General features: G+C 40.9%; 1 protein-coding gene across 7 annotated transcripts in view; it reads right to left on the reverse strand.

The window, feature by feature from the left end:
* The window catches only part of LPIN1 (lipin 1), a 512424-nt gene that overhangs the window by 123123 nt on the left and 377145 nt on the right, over window positions 1-12156 (reverse strand). For all 7 annotated transcript variants that reach the window (XM_086926320.1, XM_086926321.1, XM_086926319.1 and 4 more), the window contains 2 exons: window positions 8083-8283; window positions 6695-6790 (listed from right to left, as the gene is read on the reverse strand). In XM_086926320.1, coding sequence (XP_086782446.1) covers window positions 6695-6790; window positions 8083-8283 — 297 coding nt within the window. The remainder of the gene's footprint in view (window positions 1-6694; window positions 6791-8082; window positions 8284-12156) is intronic.

Genomic DNA, 12156 nt, shown 5'->3' on the forward strand with positions numbered 1-12156 from the left:
GTATGACTTTATGTGCCCTTTTCAATGCATGTTAAGCTGTCCACAAGATCCTGTTTTCTGTCACATTCCTGGAATCCAACTTTACATAAATTGTGAGTTATACCCCCCACATATCCAGCTGACACACATGGTAGCCTTTAGTGAGATGGGTTATGGAAATGAAGCTTCCACTAGGTGGTGAGAGCCATAGAGCCACCTCAAGAAATGATGCAATTATTGATGGTAAACCACACTCTCAACCAGGGCTTTGCTTGCCTTTTTCTCAATTTTTTGAAAATCCGAAGCTGGCAGCGGAGTTTGGATGTGACTTTTCCTTATTGCGTTTGTGAAATCCTTTAGGATGATAATGTCCCTCTTCAGACATGCTGCGCTCAGGCTGAAGCTGATCACCTCTGCTTTAATTATAGAAAATCACTCTTTTCCTCTAGGCACTCTCTCATTTCTTAGGGGGTTATTGAGATAGGAGCAGAGCAGAAGCACCCTTCTCAACTCCACTCAGAGTTGACGGTGGTGCTAGATTTCCAAAAACGGAGCCTAAGCTGTCTCTGCCATTAGAAACCTCTGACCAGACGGCCATCAGGTCATAGAGACAGGTATCTGTCTCTATGACCTGATGGTCATAGACCTGATGTCTCTAGCTTGGGCAGAACGGCCATCACTAGATTTGCACTTAGTGCCACAGCAGCAGCTTCAATGAAGGGAGAGAGATCCCTGCCTGTATGACAGCGATGTCCATCCTAACGCAACGAAACAAAGATGCGCCTCTATAGTGGGCCACAAACTACTGGCCAAATCGACTATCACTGAATATTCGACCTCCAATTTTTCAACCGGCTACATCTGCTCTAAGCAGCCCCTATATTTTGTAATGGTTACATGGTGGTGGACTTTTCACAGAGAAGTGTAATACGCCTGCTGTATATTGATCACATATGTTACCAGTTATGATTATGATATCATTCGAGCACAGAGGATGCCGAAGGACCTCCTTGTCAGAATCCTTATTAAAGTGCACATGATGGAACATACAATTCATGCTGAGATGTATGTGGCTGTGACAAACACCTACCATTTATAGCAGGGTTTACTGTTCTATTTGTAGTTTTCTATAGTGCGGACTTTGTCGCTGTCAGTGATTTACACTTTGAAACAACTGTGATGCATTTATCTCCAGATGTAAATATTTACATCTGGAATAATGGCGTGCTGCTTCCTTACTTAGACTCAGAACAGTCAGGGTAACAGAGTTGAGATGATGTAAACGTTTCCCCTGATTTGGAAGGTAACTCAAGAACTGGGGTGCATTTCCTCTGTCTATCAAGTGTGACAGCTACTCCCCCAAGTCTCTTATCTATGAATAAACTGAATACCTGCCACTAATTAGTGTCTATTGGTGTGTAACTATAATATACTATGGATGTGGCAACCTTCAATACTGCCCTGAACTTAAGCAGAAGTAGGAGTTGGTCTTGTTGTATTTAGTGCATGAATTATTATTATTTATTTTTTTGTTTAAGAAATTTTTATTAGAATTTTTGCAAAATCAAAGCATAAGACATAGCTAAAACACAATGTGAATATGAGTAGGATAAATCCAGCAGGCCTAAATAACACTAGATAAAATTATAATGGAGCGGGGAACAGGGGAGGAGAAGGAGAAAAGTAAAGAAAAAGAGAAGAGAAAGAAGAAAGAAAGAAGAGAAGAAAGAAAAATAAATGTGAAAGAATTCAACATAAAGGAGAGTTAGAGGAAAGATAAGTAGTGAAAGGAAGCCAGAGGAGATCGGAGCTGGTCTTCTGGGAGACGGATGAGGAGGAAACAGTAGAAATCCTATGCTCATCACAAATAAAGTTCCACCAAATAGGCAAGGATAACTTAGAATTATCTTTCCAGGCTGATAAAATGACTTTAAAAGCTAATGCAATAAAAAGGTCAAACAGTTTAGAAATAGGCGGTGATAAACCTTTATCAAGTGATAGAGATCCTAGGAAAATATGTACAAATGATAAAGTAATATTAAACTTAAATATTGACATGCAAACATTCCAAATTGAATTCCAGAAGGAGAAAAGAGCAGAACAGTCAAATAATACATGTTTCAGCGTTCCTGCAACAGTTGAACATGACCAACAAAGAGAGGAGTTAAGTGAAAACTTGCAAATACTAACAGGGGTGATAATCGCTCTATGATAAACAAAGTATAGAGATTCAGTTATGCGTGCAGCGGCGGAGACTTTAAATATCCTAGACCATACCTTCTCCCAAGTCAAAATGGAAAAAGAAACAGACAAATCCTTTTCCCAAGCAATTTCAATAGTAGATTTGGAACGAATTGAAACATTAGATAACAATATGGTATACACAAGGGCAGACTTGGGTCTATGAAAGGAAAATAAAGGATATAAAGGAGTAGACAATGTAATAGAGGGAAAATCAGATGGGAGAGAAAAAGTAGCTAAATGGGATAGTATGGCAGTAATAATAATAGTGTATTCCCTAGAGAAGGAATCAGGTAATTGATATCAGAGTTGCAACTCAGCAAAGGGAATAAAGGAAAAGTTATGGAGAAATTGATGGACTAACCTAATATCTTTCTCTTTCCAATATTTGTAGTAGGAAGATTTACCTTTGTACTTAAGAAATTTATTGTACCATAATATGGAGGATAAAAAACATTGTGGGGGAGGGGGGGTGAAATCCTTGAAGAAGGTAGTGGAAATCAGAGTCTGAGAATATTTTTAAATGGGGTATTTGGTCAAAAAAGAACAGTTAGACATAAATGGAACATGTTTAAAAGAAAACCCATTCAATAATGATAGCTCAAAAAGAACCCATGTGGGTACAGGCAAGTCCAGGAAATCATGGGCTAATGAAAAAGATTGTTTGATTAAAAAAGCGGAGTGGTAGGTTTTAAAGTTAGGAAATCTGACACCACCTTCATGTTTCGATCGAGTGAGTTTGAGCAGAGAAATACGAGGGTGCTTATTTAGTGCATATTGAATTTATTCGGGAAAAATATACATTGGGGATTTTAACGGAAAGCATAGAAACAGTATATAACACATGGGGAGTAATCATCATTTTAATAGTGTCCAGCCTGCCCCACCATGAAAGAAAGAAGGGAGACCACGTAAGGAGGAGGGATTGAAGTTTGTTGATCAAAGTGTTAAAGGTAAATTTGAGAGTATCAGTGAGGGTTGGGGAAAACCAAATACCCAGATATTTAATTTTGGAAGGGCACCAGGTTAATTCTGTATCACTAAACATAAATTGATAACAAATAGAATTCAATGGCAAGACTTCCGTTTTAGATAAGTTAAGTTTATAACCAGAGATAGAGGAATAAAGTCTGACTTCATTCATAAAGTGCGGCAGTGAATCAACTGGGTTGGACATATAAATCAACATATCATCCTCATAGGCAGACAATTTAATTTCGTTGGAGGAAAACTTAAAACCAGTAATCAAGGAATTCGTTCTAAAACGTCTAGGAATGGCTCAAGACATAAAATAAATAATAAGGGGGAAAGGGGGCAACCCTGTCTGGTACCACGGGACAATGAAAAAAACCTAGAAAACTGATTGTTGACAAAAATACTAGCACGAGGGCAGGAATATAATAATTTAATATAAGAAATGAAAGAGGGCCCAAAACCAAACCACTGGGGAGTCCTAAACATGAATTGCCAATTTATTCGGTCGAATGCTTTTTCCGCATCTAAAGAAAGAGCAGCAAGTGGGAGTTTGCATTTCTTACTAAGGGAAATAATGTTAGTGAACATACGTGCATTATCAGATGCCCCTCTACCTTTTACGAATCCAACCTGATCTGTTTTAATCAAAAGGGGTATGATATTATCAAGGCAGGAAGCAAGGATCTTAGCAAAAACTTTGCAATCATAATTAATTAATGAAATGGGAAGGTAGTTTTTACAATAAGAATGGTCCTTATCAGGTTTAGGGATAATAAAAATTAATGCATCCATAAAAGATCCCGAAGCTCTAGCTTCAGCAATGAAGGAATTAAAAAATTGTAAAAGCTTAGGGGCAAAACTGGAATGAAAATTGGAATAAAAGTCTACGGGAAGCCCATCAGGGCCAGGGGCTTTCGATTTCTTCAAAGCACGAATGGCAGTAGTTACTTCTTGAAGGGTTATATCTTTCTCTAATTCAGCAAATTCATCAGGAAGGGACGGTGGTGAAGGAAGACCAGCAAAAAAAGATTCGACATTCTGGTCAGAAGGAAAAGTATCATCTGAGTAGAGAGAGCGATAATAATTATGAGAGACATCTGCAATATCTTCATCAGATGACACAAGTTTATTAGTTGATTCATTGAGGATGGGGCCAACAGTTTTACGCTCAGATTTAACCTTGAGATAATTTGCCAACATTTTGCCAGCTTTGTTCTGACCGCCATGATTTTTAGATTTAATTTTAAGCAAAATGTTAGAAGCGTCAATAAATACTAATTTTTTAAGCTCTGTTTTTGCTGCAACTAAGGCATGGAGGGCAGTGGATTTTTTAGAAGTAAAATATGCATGCTCTAAGTTTTTAAGGTGACGTAGTTGTTCTTCATATTTAATTTGAGCAATTTTTTTCTTCTTGGAAACAAAGGAAATAACAAAGGCACGAAGGGCAGCTTTAAAGGCATCCCATGTATTAGGAATAGAGGTGTCTAAAGGGTCATTAAAATAAAAAAACTCATTAATAAATGCAGTGACCTCCTTGGTAAAAACTGGATCAGATAACAAAAAGGTATTGAATCTCCATTGGCTAAACTTGGAGGAGGTAAGGGAAAAATCAAATGTAGCATATACAGGGGCATGGTCAGAAATAAAAATAGATCCAATTTCAGATTTCTGAATAGAGAGAAGTAAAGATTTGCTAACCAATATATAATCAATTCTAGACCTAGTATGATGCACACTTGAGAAAAAAGTGAATTCAGGTGAATCAGGATTACAAATTTTCAACACATCGTAGAACGGTCGAGAGGCAATGGCCGATTTGAATGATTTATAAGACTTGTCAGGTTGGAACTTACATTTGTAACCCAACATGAAATGTCCTAGACAAGACAAAGGACCAACATATAGTAAAGAATTATGGTGGCACAACATCAGCTTTCAATAATCCAGTATGCCGAATTAGACAAATAATGCTCTTGTCTAATTGCCAGGTATGCTGCCAGCATTTCAACCCAATATTATCTGCATGGTCATCATCAGATAATTGATAATTGAGAGTGTAAGCATGGAATTTACAAGAGGAAGAAATCTGCATAAATGATGTGGCAAATTGGTGCCTGGTTGCAGGGGTGAGTTGTGTTCCACTCATGTGCTTGTTATTTGGAAATAGCACTGATGCACAAGCAGCATTCTCTCGGATGATGGGCCAAAAGGAGTTCAGTTAGCCAAAGATGAGATTTGAGCTGATGACACCACCACAACCATCGGTGCCCATGCAGACTGCCATCGGAATGCAAACACCCTCCCAGCTTCCCCAATGTCCTAAGTCTTGATGCCACATCTTCTTTTTCACCAATCAGAAACAAACTTGCTTTTCAAGGCACATCTTTCATCACGATGTTGGCAAGAGCCCTGCATGCCTGTTCCGTCTCAATACTGTAAGCGTTGTCTCGCCCAGACCATTGCACAATGCATGAATCACTGGCTTCCCAGCCTCCTATTTGGATGCTCTCCAATCAGTACTTAAACTTCCATCACAAACACAATTATTAAAGACCTTTCTCCAACCCAATGCCTGCACCCTTCAGTCTGTGCACCAGCATTCACTTCCACTTCACCTGCGTACAACTCACATACACTGCAGACGTTCTTAAAGCTTTGTGTGGCAAGTTTCACACATGGGCGCACAGTTTCCCAGTTTCTATAGCATGCTTACTTCTAATTAGTATATTTTTCAGTGATATCATAGACACGGAAGCCAAGTAACAACAACCCTGTCTTTCTTTATGCTTAATCTCCTGCTTTCCATTTTCTGCCCTCGTCATCAATTTAAATAGACCTAAAGCACATTACACCCTCTGAAACAGTCTGTGTGAAGACTTACTACTTGCAGACAAGTTCTAGGCAACAGTCTGCACACTCAGCCTCCAAACAGAACCACAAGCCAAGGAATTAAAGAATAGCGCATTAACCAAAAATTAAGCGACATAGATAAATTAAAATAACTATTTATCCTCCCTAAACTACTCCTACGAACCTACGTGTTGGCTACTATTAAGGTGTTTACCTGTAGTACACAATTCACACTATTTCTCATATCCTTCTGCAACTCTTACCCATGGGGGTTTTCGGCAAAGAGTTAAAAGAGTTTATGGAAAAGCATCATACCAAAAACCCTGGAGTCAATTGAAAAGCACTCTCCATCAACCCCTCCTCTTATGCATCAATTTTGGAAATTACCTATTACCTGCCATGACCCACAGCTAGCTGGTTCTGAATCACTATAATTACTCCATCAGTAGATAAACCCTGGAGGGTACAGGAACCGCCTCCACTGCGCCTTTATTAATCCATACGTGTGAGGTGATTCTTCTACCGCACTGAACCTGAATGTCTTGTGCTGAAAAGTCTCTGAACTGACAGTTAAACTCTCCATTACTTTTGCTGTGACACAATAGCAGCATTATTCACAGATCCATTTACAAACTAAGCATTGCCTTACTTGGTCATTCTCCGTTTCCTGGACAAAAAAAGCTTCTCCGTTGTCTCCCAGTTTCATGTGCAGATCGACACATTCGCCATTAATCTCGATATCCACCTAAAACGCATACAATTTGAAGAGTAAAAAACAAGTCATTATGTCGGTGTACACGCTCCTTTTGTATTAAAGACATATGGTAATTAATTGCGACCTCGCATGAAGTTTTTTGGCGGTGGCATGCTTTATCATAAGGCCTCTCCTTACACTGGTGGCAATGACCACCAATGTGGGCTTCTACACTGAACAAGCAGAGAAGCTCTTGAGCTTGGGAAAGAAGGAGTCTACTTCTGTGGATGTGGCGGCCTCGATAATGTGTGTGAGAGTAATGCGTGGGTAGAAATATTAGACATTCAATAGCAAGGTCGCTGGTATCGTTTAGACACTATGGGCCAATTCACAAAGGTAGACGAAAACATTTGGTCTAAACTTAGGCCGAATGTCCAAGCTTACGACTTTGGGAAATCACAAAGTGCATTTACGAGTACTATCCTTATGTCCACCCTTACAGCGGAGATGCGCCCCGAGTGCGGACATAAAGATAGTATAATATGTGAAGGCGCTGTGTTACTACACAGGATCAATTTCCCTGCGTTTATTGGGAAGATCAGTCAATACGTTTACTGGGATTCAGCAGAGGTTTTCGCCCTGCAAAGGCTAGTCGTTGCTTCTCCGTTAAGTCAGAGAATGGATCTGGACTGTGAAGCCGATGGACTCATTTCATCAGGGGTATACATGATTGTGCTTGGGTAGGAGGACAGTGTTCTTCGTATGGACCACTTAAATTCAGAAATTCTTTACATTTTGCCTAGTTCCAACCATTTTCCCTGCAAACATTTCTGCCTGGAGACATTCGAGCTAGGAAAACCCCAAGGCATGCAGAATTTTCCTGCAACTCGAGTCCCAGTTTTTGGGCAGCACTCAAAATGAGGATCAGCACTGTTGCCTCGCACCCCAATTGATAACATGTCTGGGTCATCAGTATATCGACCTAGTTGACACCCACACAAGTGGAAAACCAACTTGGTAAAGGTGACTACGTAGTTTTCATTTTATGAATGTTCCTGTAACCTCTTGGAGTAGAAAAATATGCTCACTGCACCTGGGTGAGACATAGATTAAATCAGAGGTAAGAATCTTTCTGAGAGACAGGGGCCGGTCTTGAACCCAAGCAGTGTTGATTTGCTGCATCCTGAAGGGATATTGGTGAAAAGCCTTCATATTCTGCACTACCTCAAACAAATAAAAGATGGCAAACATCTTCCAACCAAATAAAATGTAGTGGAGTACACAAGTAACACAATGTTAAACAAAGTACAGTAAATATAACAGTTTTGCTTTTGTTTACTTACCACTTTCTCCCTAGAACGTAGAACCCCCATTTTCCCAAAGCGCACATGGAATGGGGAGCACTGCAGATTGCCATTTGGCTGCCGTACGACAATGACATCAATGCATCCAGACAAGGTGGCAGGATTCAGTCCTCTGTAAAGTTCTTTTACTGTAACAAATACTTGTCCCGCTAACTGGCCCACGTAATTCATGGTCTGCGTCTGGAAAAAAAAGTAAAACAAAGCGATGAATGCTTAGGTCTGATTCAGAGAAGGTGAAGAGCAAAACATATCTGTTGGACTTAGCCATCTCTGCAGGGTCATCCCCTAACCTTGTGCCTTCACCATCCAGTTTTCTGAACCCGTTTTTGTTGGCTTTAAGACTAAGCACGCTTAACCACCGCTAAGCTGTGCGGGAGTGCTTGTGCTCTCTCCTTTAAACATGGTACAATGGCTTAAACCCAATTGGCACATTTAATTTACTTGTAAGTCCCTAGTAAAGTGATAATTCATGTACCTAGGGCCTATAAACTAAATGCTACTAGGGAGCCTGCAGCACTTGTTGTGCCACCTACATATGTAGCCTTTTTAGACATATCTTGGGCCTGACATTGGATCCCTTGTGTGCAAATTTAAACTGCAATTTCGACCTAGAAAAAAAGCCTTTTGTCAAGCCTAAACCACCCTTTTTAAAACATGCAGGTCCCACCCCTAGAGTAGGTCCTAAACAGCTAATAGTGCAGGTAGTGAGTTTTTAAAAAGTTGGACATGTAGGTTTCATATGTCCTGAGAGTGAAAAACACCTAAATTCGTTTTTCACTACTGTGGGGCCTACCTCTCCCATATGATAACATTAGGTTACCTAATTACGTTTAATAAGTGATACCTCTTGATTGGGAGCTGGTAGAAAAGTAATGTTTGGTGGCTGAGGAACTGAAATGTAAAACTCTCTTTAATAGTAAAGTTGGACTTAATATCACAATTCTAAATATGCTACTTTTAGAAAGTTGGCCTTTTCTTGTCCTAACCATTTAGTTCCTGCAGCCTGCTCCTGGGCCTTATTACTAAGTGTAGCTATTACACGTATCACAAAGGAAGGTCTGAGTGTAGGCTGGATGGGGCCATCTCTTACTTGATGGGTGGAGCGTTGTCACCTACCACACTTGCACTTCAAAGGCGCTATCTCAGCTCACACAAAATGGAGTTAACACCAGCCTACTGCGCCCCCAGAATGACTTGAATCAGGGCAGGGGGGTAGCAAATTCCAGACACCTCTGTAGGGGGAAACTCCAGAAGATTCTGGCACTTGAAGTGGTCACCAAGCATAAAAAGGGATGTCTCAGACCCACTCTCCAGTACACTCCTGGACTAGATTGGATACTACAGAAGAAGAACGCCCTGCTGCTAGAGGCCTGCCCCCGTTGTTGGGAAGGAAGACTTGATTTGTACCCTTCATCCCAGACTGCAGTGACTCAAGGGTCAGCTGTTTTACCTCCTGTTCTGAGCTACAGGGACATAACAGGCTCCAAAGAACTCCATGCAACTGCTAGCAGAAATGCTGCACTTAACCTGCAACTGGAACTGCCTGACCCCTGCTGCTGGCCTCTGCTGGAGTGAGCTCCTGATCCCTAAGAGTTGTTCCTCAGATTCTGGCCCTTGATAAGGCATCAGTTGAACTCTTCCGTAAAGAAAAGGATGAATTCTGATGTTTTGGGCTCTTCCCAACCATGAATGGGCCTCTCCACACCAAGATCTGCCGTCCGTACCAACCACCAACGGGAACCTCCAGTGAGCCAGACTCCTCGAACTACAACGACGACAAGTAATAGAAGATATGCACTGTGGGCTATAGTATAATAATCCCACGATGACAGCGAATCTCCAGCAGCGATTGTCCGCGATGCACGACAGGATCTTACAGCTGAAAGGTCAACCATCTGCGACGCTCAGCCTGCTCTGCACGCTACAACAGCACCCATCCGTGACACTTTCCCTGTTCCTTGTGGCCTCCTGCACCGCAAACTGAACTCTTCGCACTGGACTTTAGAAGGTAATTTTCCAGCTCAACTAACCTGGGCCCTGAATCCGGCTCGCACTCCATCACTGTTGGCCTCAACTTCTGACTTTCACCCATTCTAGCACAACCAAATAAACCTGGTTTTAGGCGTTGTCCTTACCTTAATGTTCGAAATTGCATATTCCAGTTCTACTGATTAGTGACAAATATTGCATTCAATGTCTAAATTGATGTGGGATACTGCAATTTCTTACTACAAATCTGAGCCATTTGTAGGTTAAGGAGTCATTCTGCACACAAGCTCTGTGCTACAGTACCCTCAGTCCTGAGAAACATCAGAAGGCAAGCTTATAAGAAATACTCCACTTAGAATTAACTACTGATGCTGGTGGGACACACGCTGTTTACTAGGGTTTGCCAAACAGATCAGCCACTGATATTCAAGCTACAACAAACACACCATAAATAAAGGAAAACACTGACCTGGCCCGCTACACAGAAGCATGCAATATGCAACCAAGCATTCTTCTTCCACCAGAGACTATGTTTTTAACCCGAAAAGTCCTACATCATCTAGGACATGATGCTGCATTAGAGAACACTTCGGTGTCCCCTACACACTGCACGTCGGATGATTTTTTGGATTACCTTAGGTGGCCTCACGCTGCCTTGGAGGCTTCCTGGTTCTAATTTACATAAATCAGTATCATTGCCAAGCTCATTATTGACACACTACTTACCGTGCATTCAAAATACCAACATGCAGATCTTCAATCAGAATAATGTCTGAAGATGCAACATCACAGTCAAGCTATTTACACAGAAGCGATGGTAACCCTCTGTCTCTGGCTGCCTTAAATCTCCAGCTCCTAGCACAGTCTCACAGTATGTCCCAGACTAAGAACCAAGTACATGATGCAAGCTTATTTCAGTATCGCTTATGGTGGACAAAGGAAAATAAAGACAAATGATATATTGTACGATTGAGAAGCACAAAGTGTGAGGCAGTGCAGTGGGAAAATCCCTGGGATTCAGAGAGGCACAGAAAAAAAAGTTGACATTTGTCTAACAGGGAACAGTACCTAAGAGACCCTTCAGTGGTGGAGAGCTCACACTTAAAGCAGTGCCCTTATACAAACTGTTAAATATTGTATGTGAAGTAAAAATAAAAGTATTTCTCCTGTGCTTCTCTTCATCTCACTCATATCTGATGGAATCCTGTCTGTCTTGTATTTCTACTGCTGGCATCTTTCTCTCTCTTACCTCGGTATCCAATGGTTAGGTTGTCGGCTCAACTTTTCTTTCAATTTTCAAGCGCACGTCAATAAACTAGTAGAATCCTGCTCTTTCCAGATCCCCTCACTGAGTATTACAGCATTCCATTCTTCACACAGACCTCCCTTCAACTATGCAAGCTCCGGTGTGGCCAAACGGAATAATGTAGATTCACTACAGGACTCTGTTTAAACCCTCCTCATCACCAACTGTGTATCTGATAAGAATAGCTCCAGGTCGCATCGCATTCTAGGGTTCTCTGGAGGGTGAATCTACCCTGCTTGGATACTCCAAAGTTCCCAGAACAGATCTTCTCTCTAGAATTATCTACCTATCTCTACACTAGTTTCTTTTAGGAAAGGATTCTTCCATCTGCATGCTATATTTATCTTCTTATGCGTGAGTCTATTTTATCTCTTTTTCCTGTTTATTAGTTTTGTTTATATTGCATTTGTTGCCCTTCTTTGACCTGCTCCTTCACTCGTGCTCACTCCGAAAGCATTCTCATTTTTTTTTCATCTGTTAAAATGTATGTTTTATTGTCAATTTATGAAAGAGGCCCAATTTAGGTACTTTTTTAGAGTTTGGTGGGCAGAGTACACAGCCAAAAATGTGGTAGACTACCACATTTGCCCTTCTATTTAAAGTTGGAGTACCAACATGTGTTCCATGGCAGAATGAATGCTGGTTCTACTGGAAGAAAGCATTGGCTGATGGCCCAACTTCCATCGGGTTGTTGGTCTATGGACAGACTCTCCAATCTTTTGTGAGAAGACATTACAACGTCATTGTTTCCTGTTCTG

The sequence above is a fragment of the Lissotriton vulgaris genome, chromosome 6 (assembly GCF_964263255.1).
Source record: "Lissotriton vulgaris chromosome 6, aLisVul1.2, whole genome shotgun sequence".
Taxonomy (NCBI): Eukaryota; Metazoa; Chordata; class Amphibia; order Caudata; family Salamandridae; genus Lissotriton; species Lissotriton vulgaris.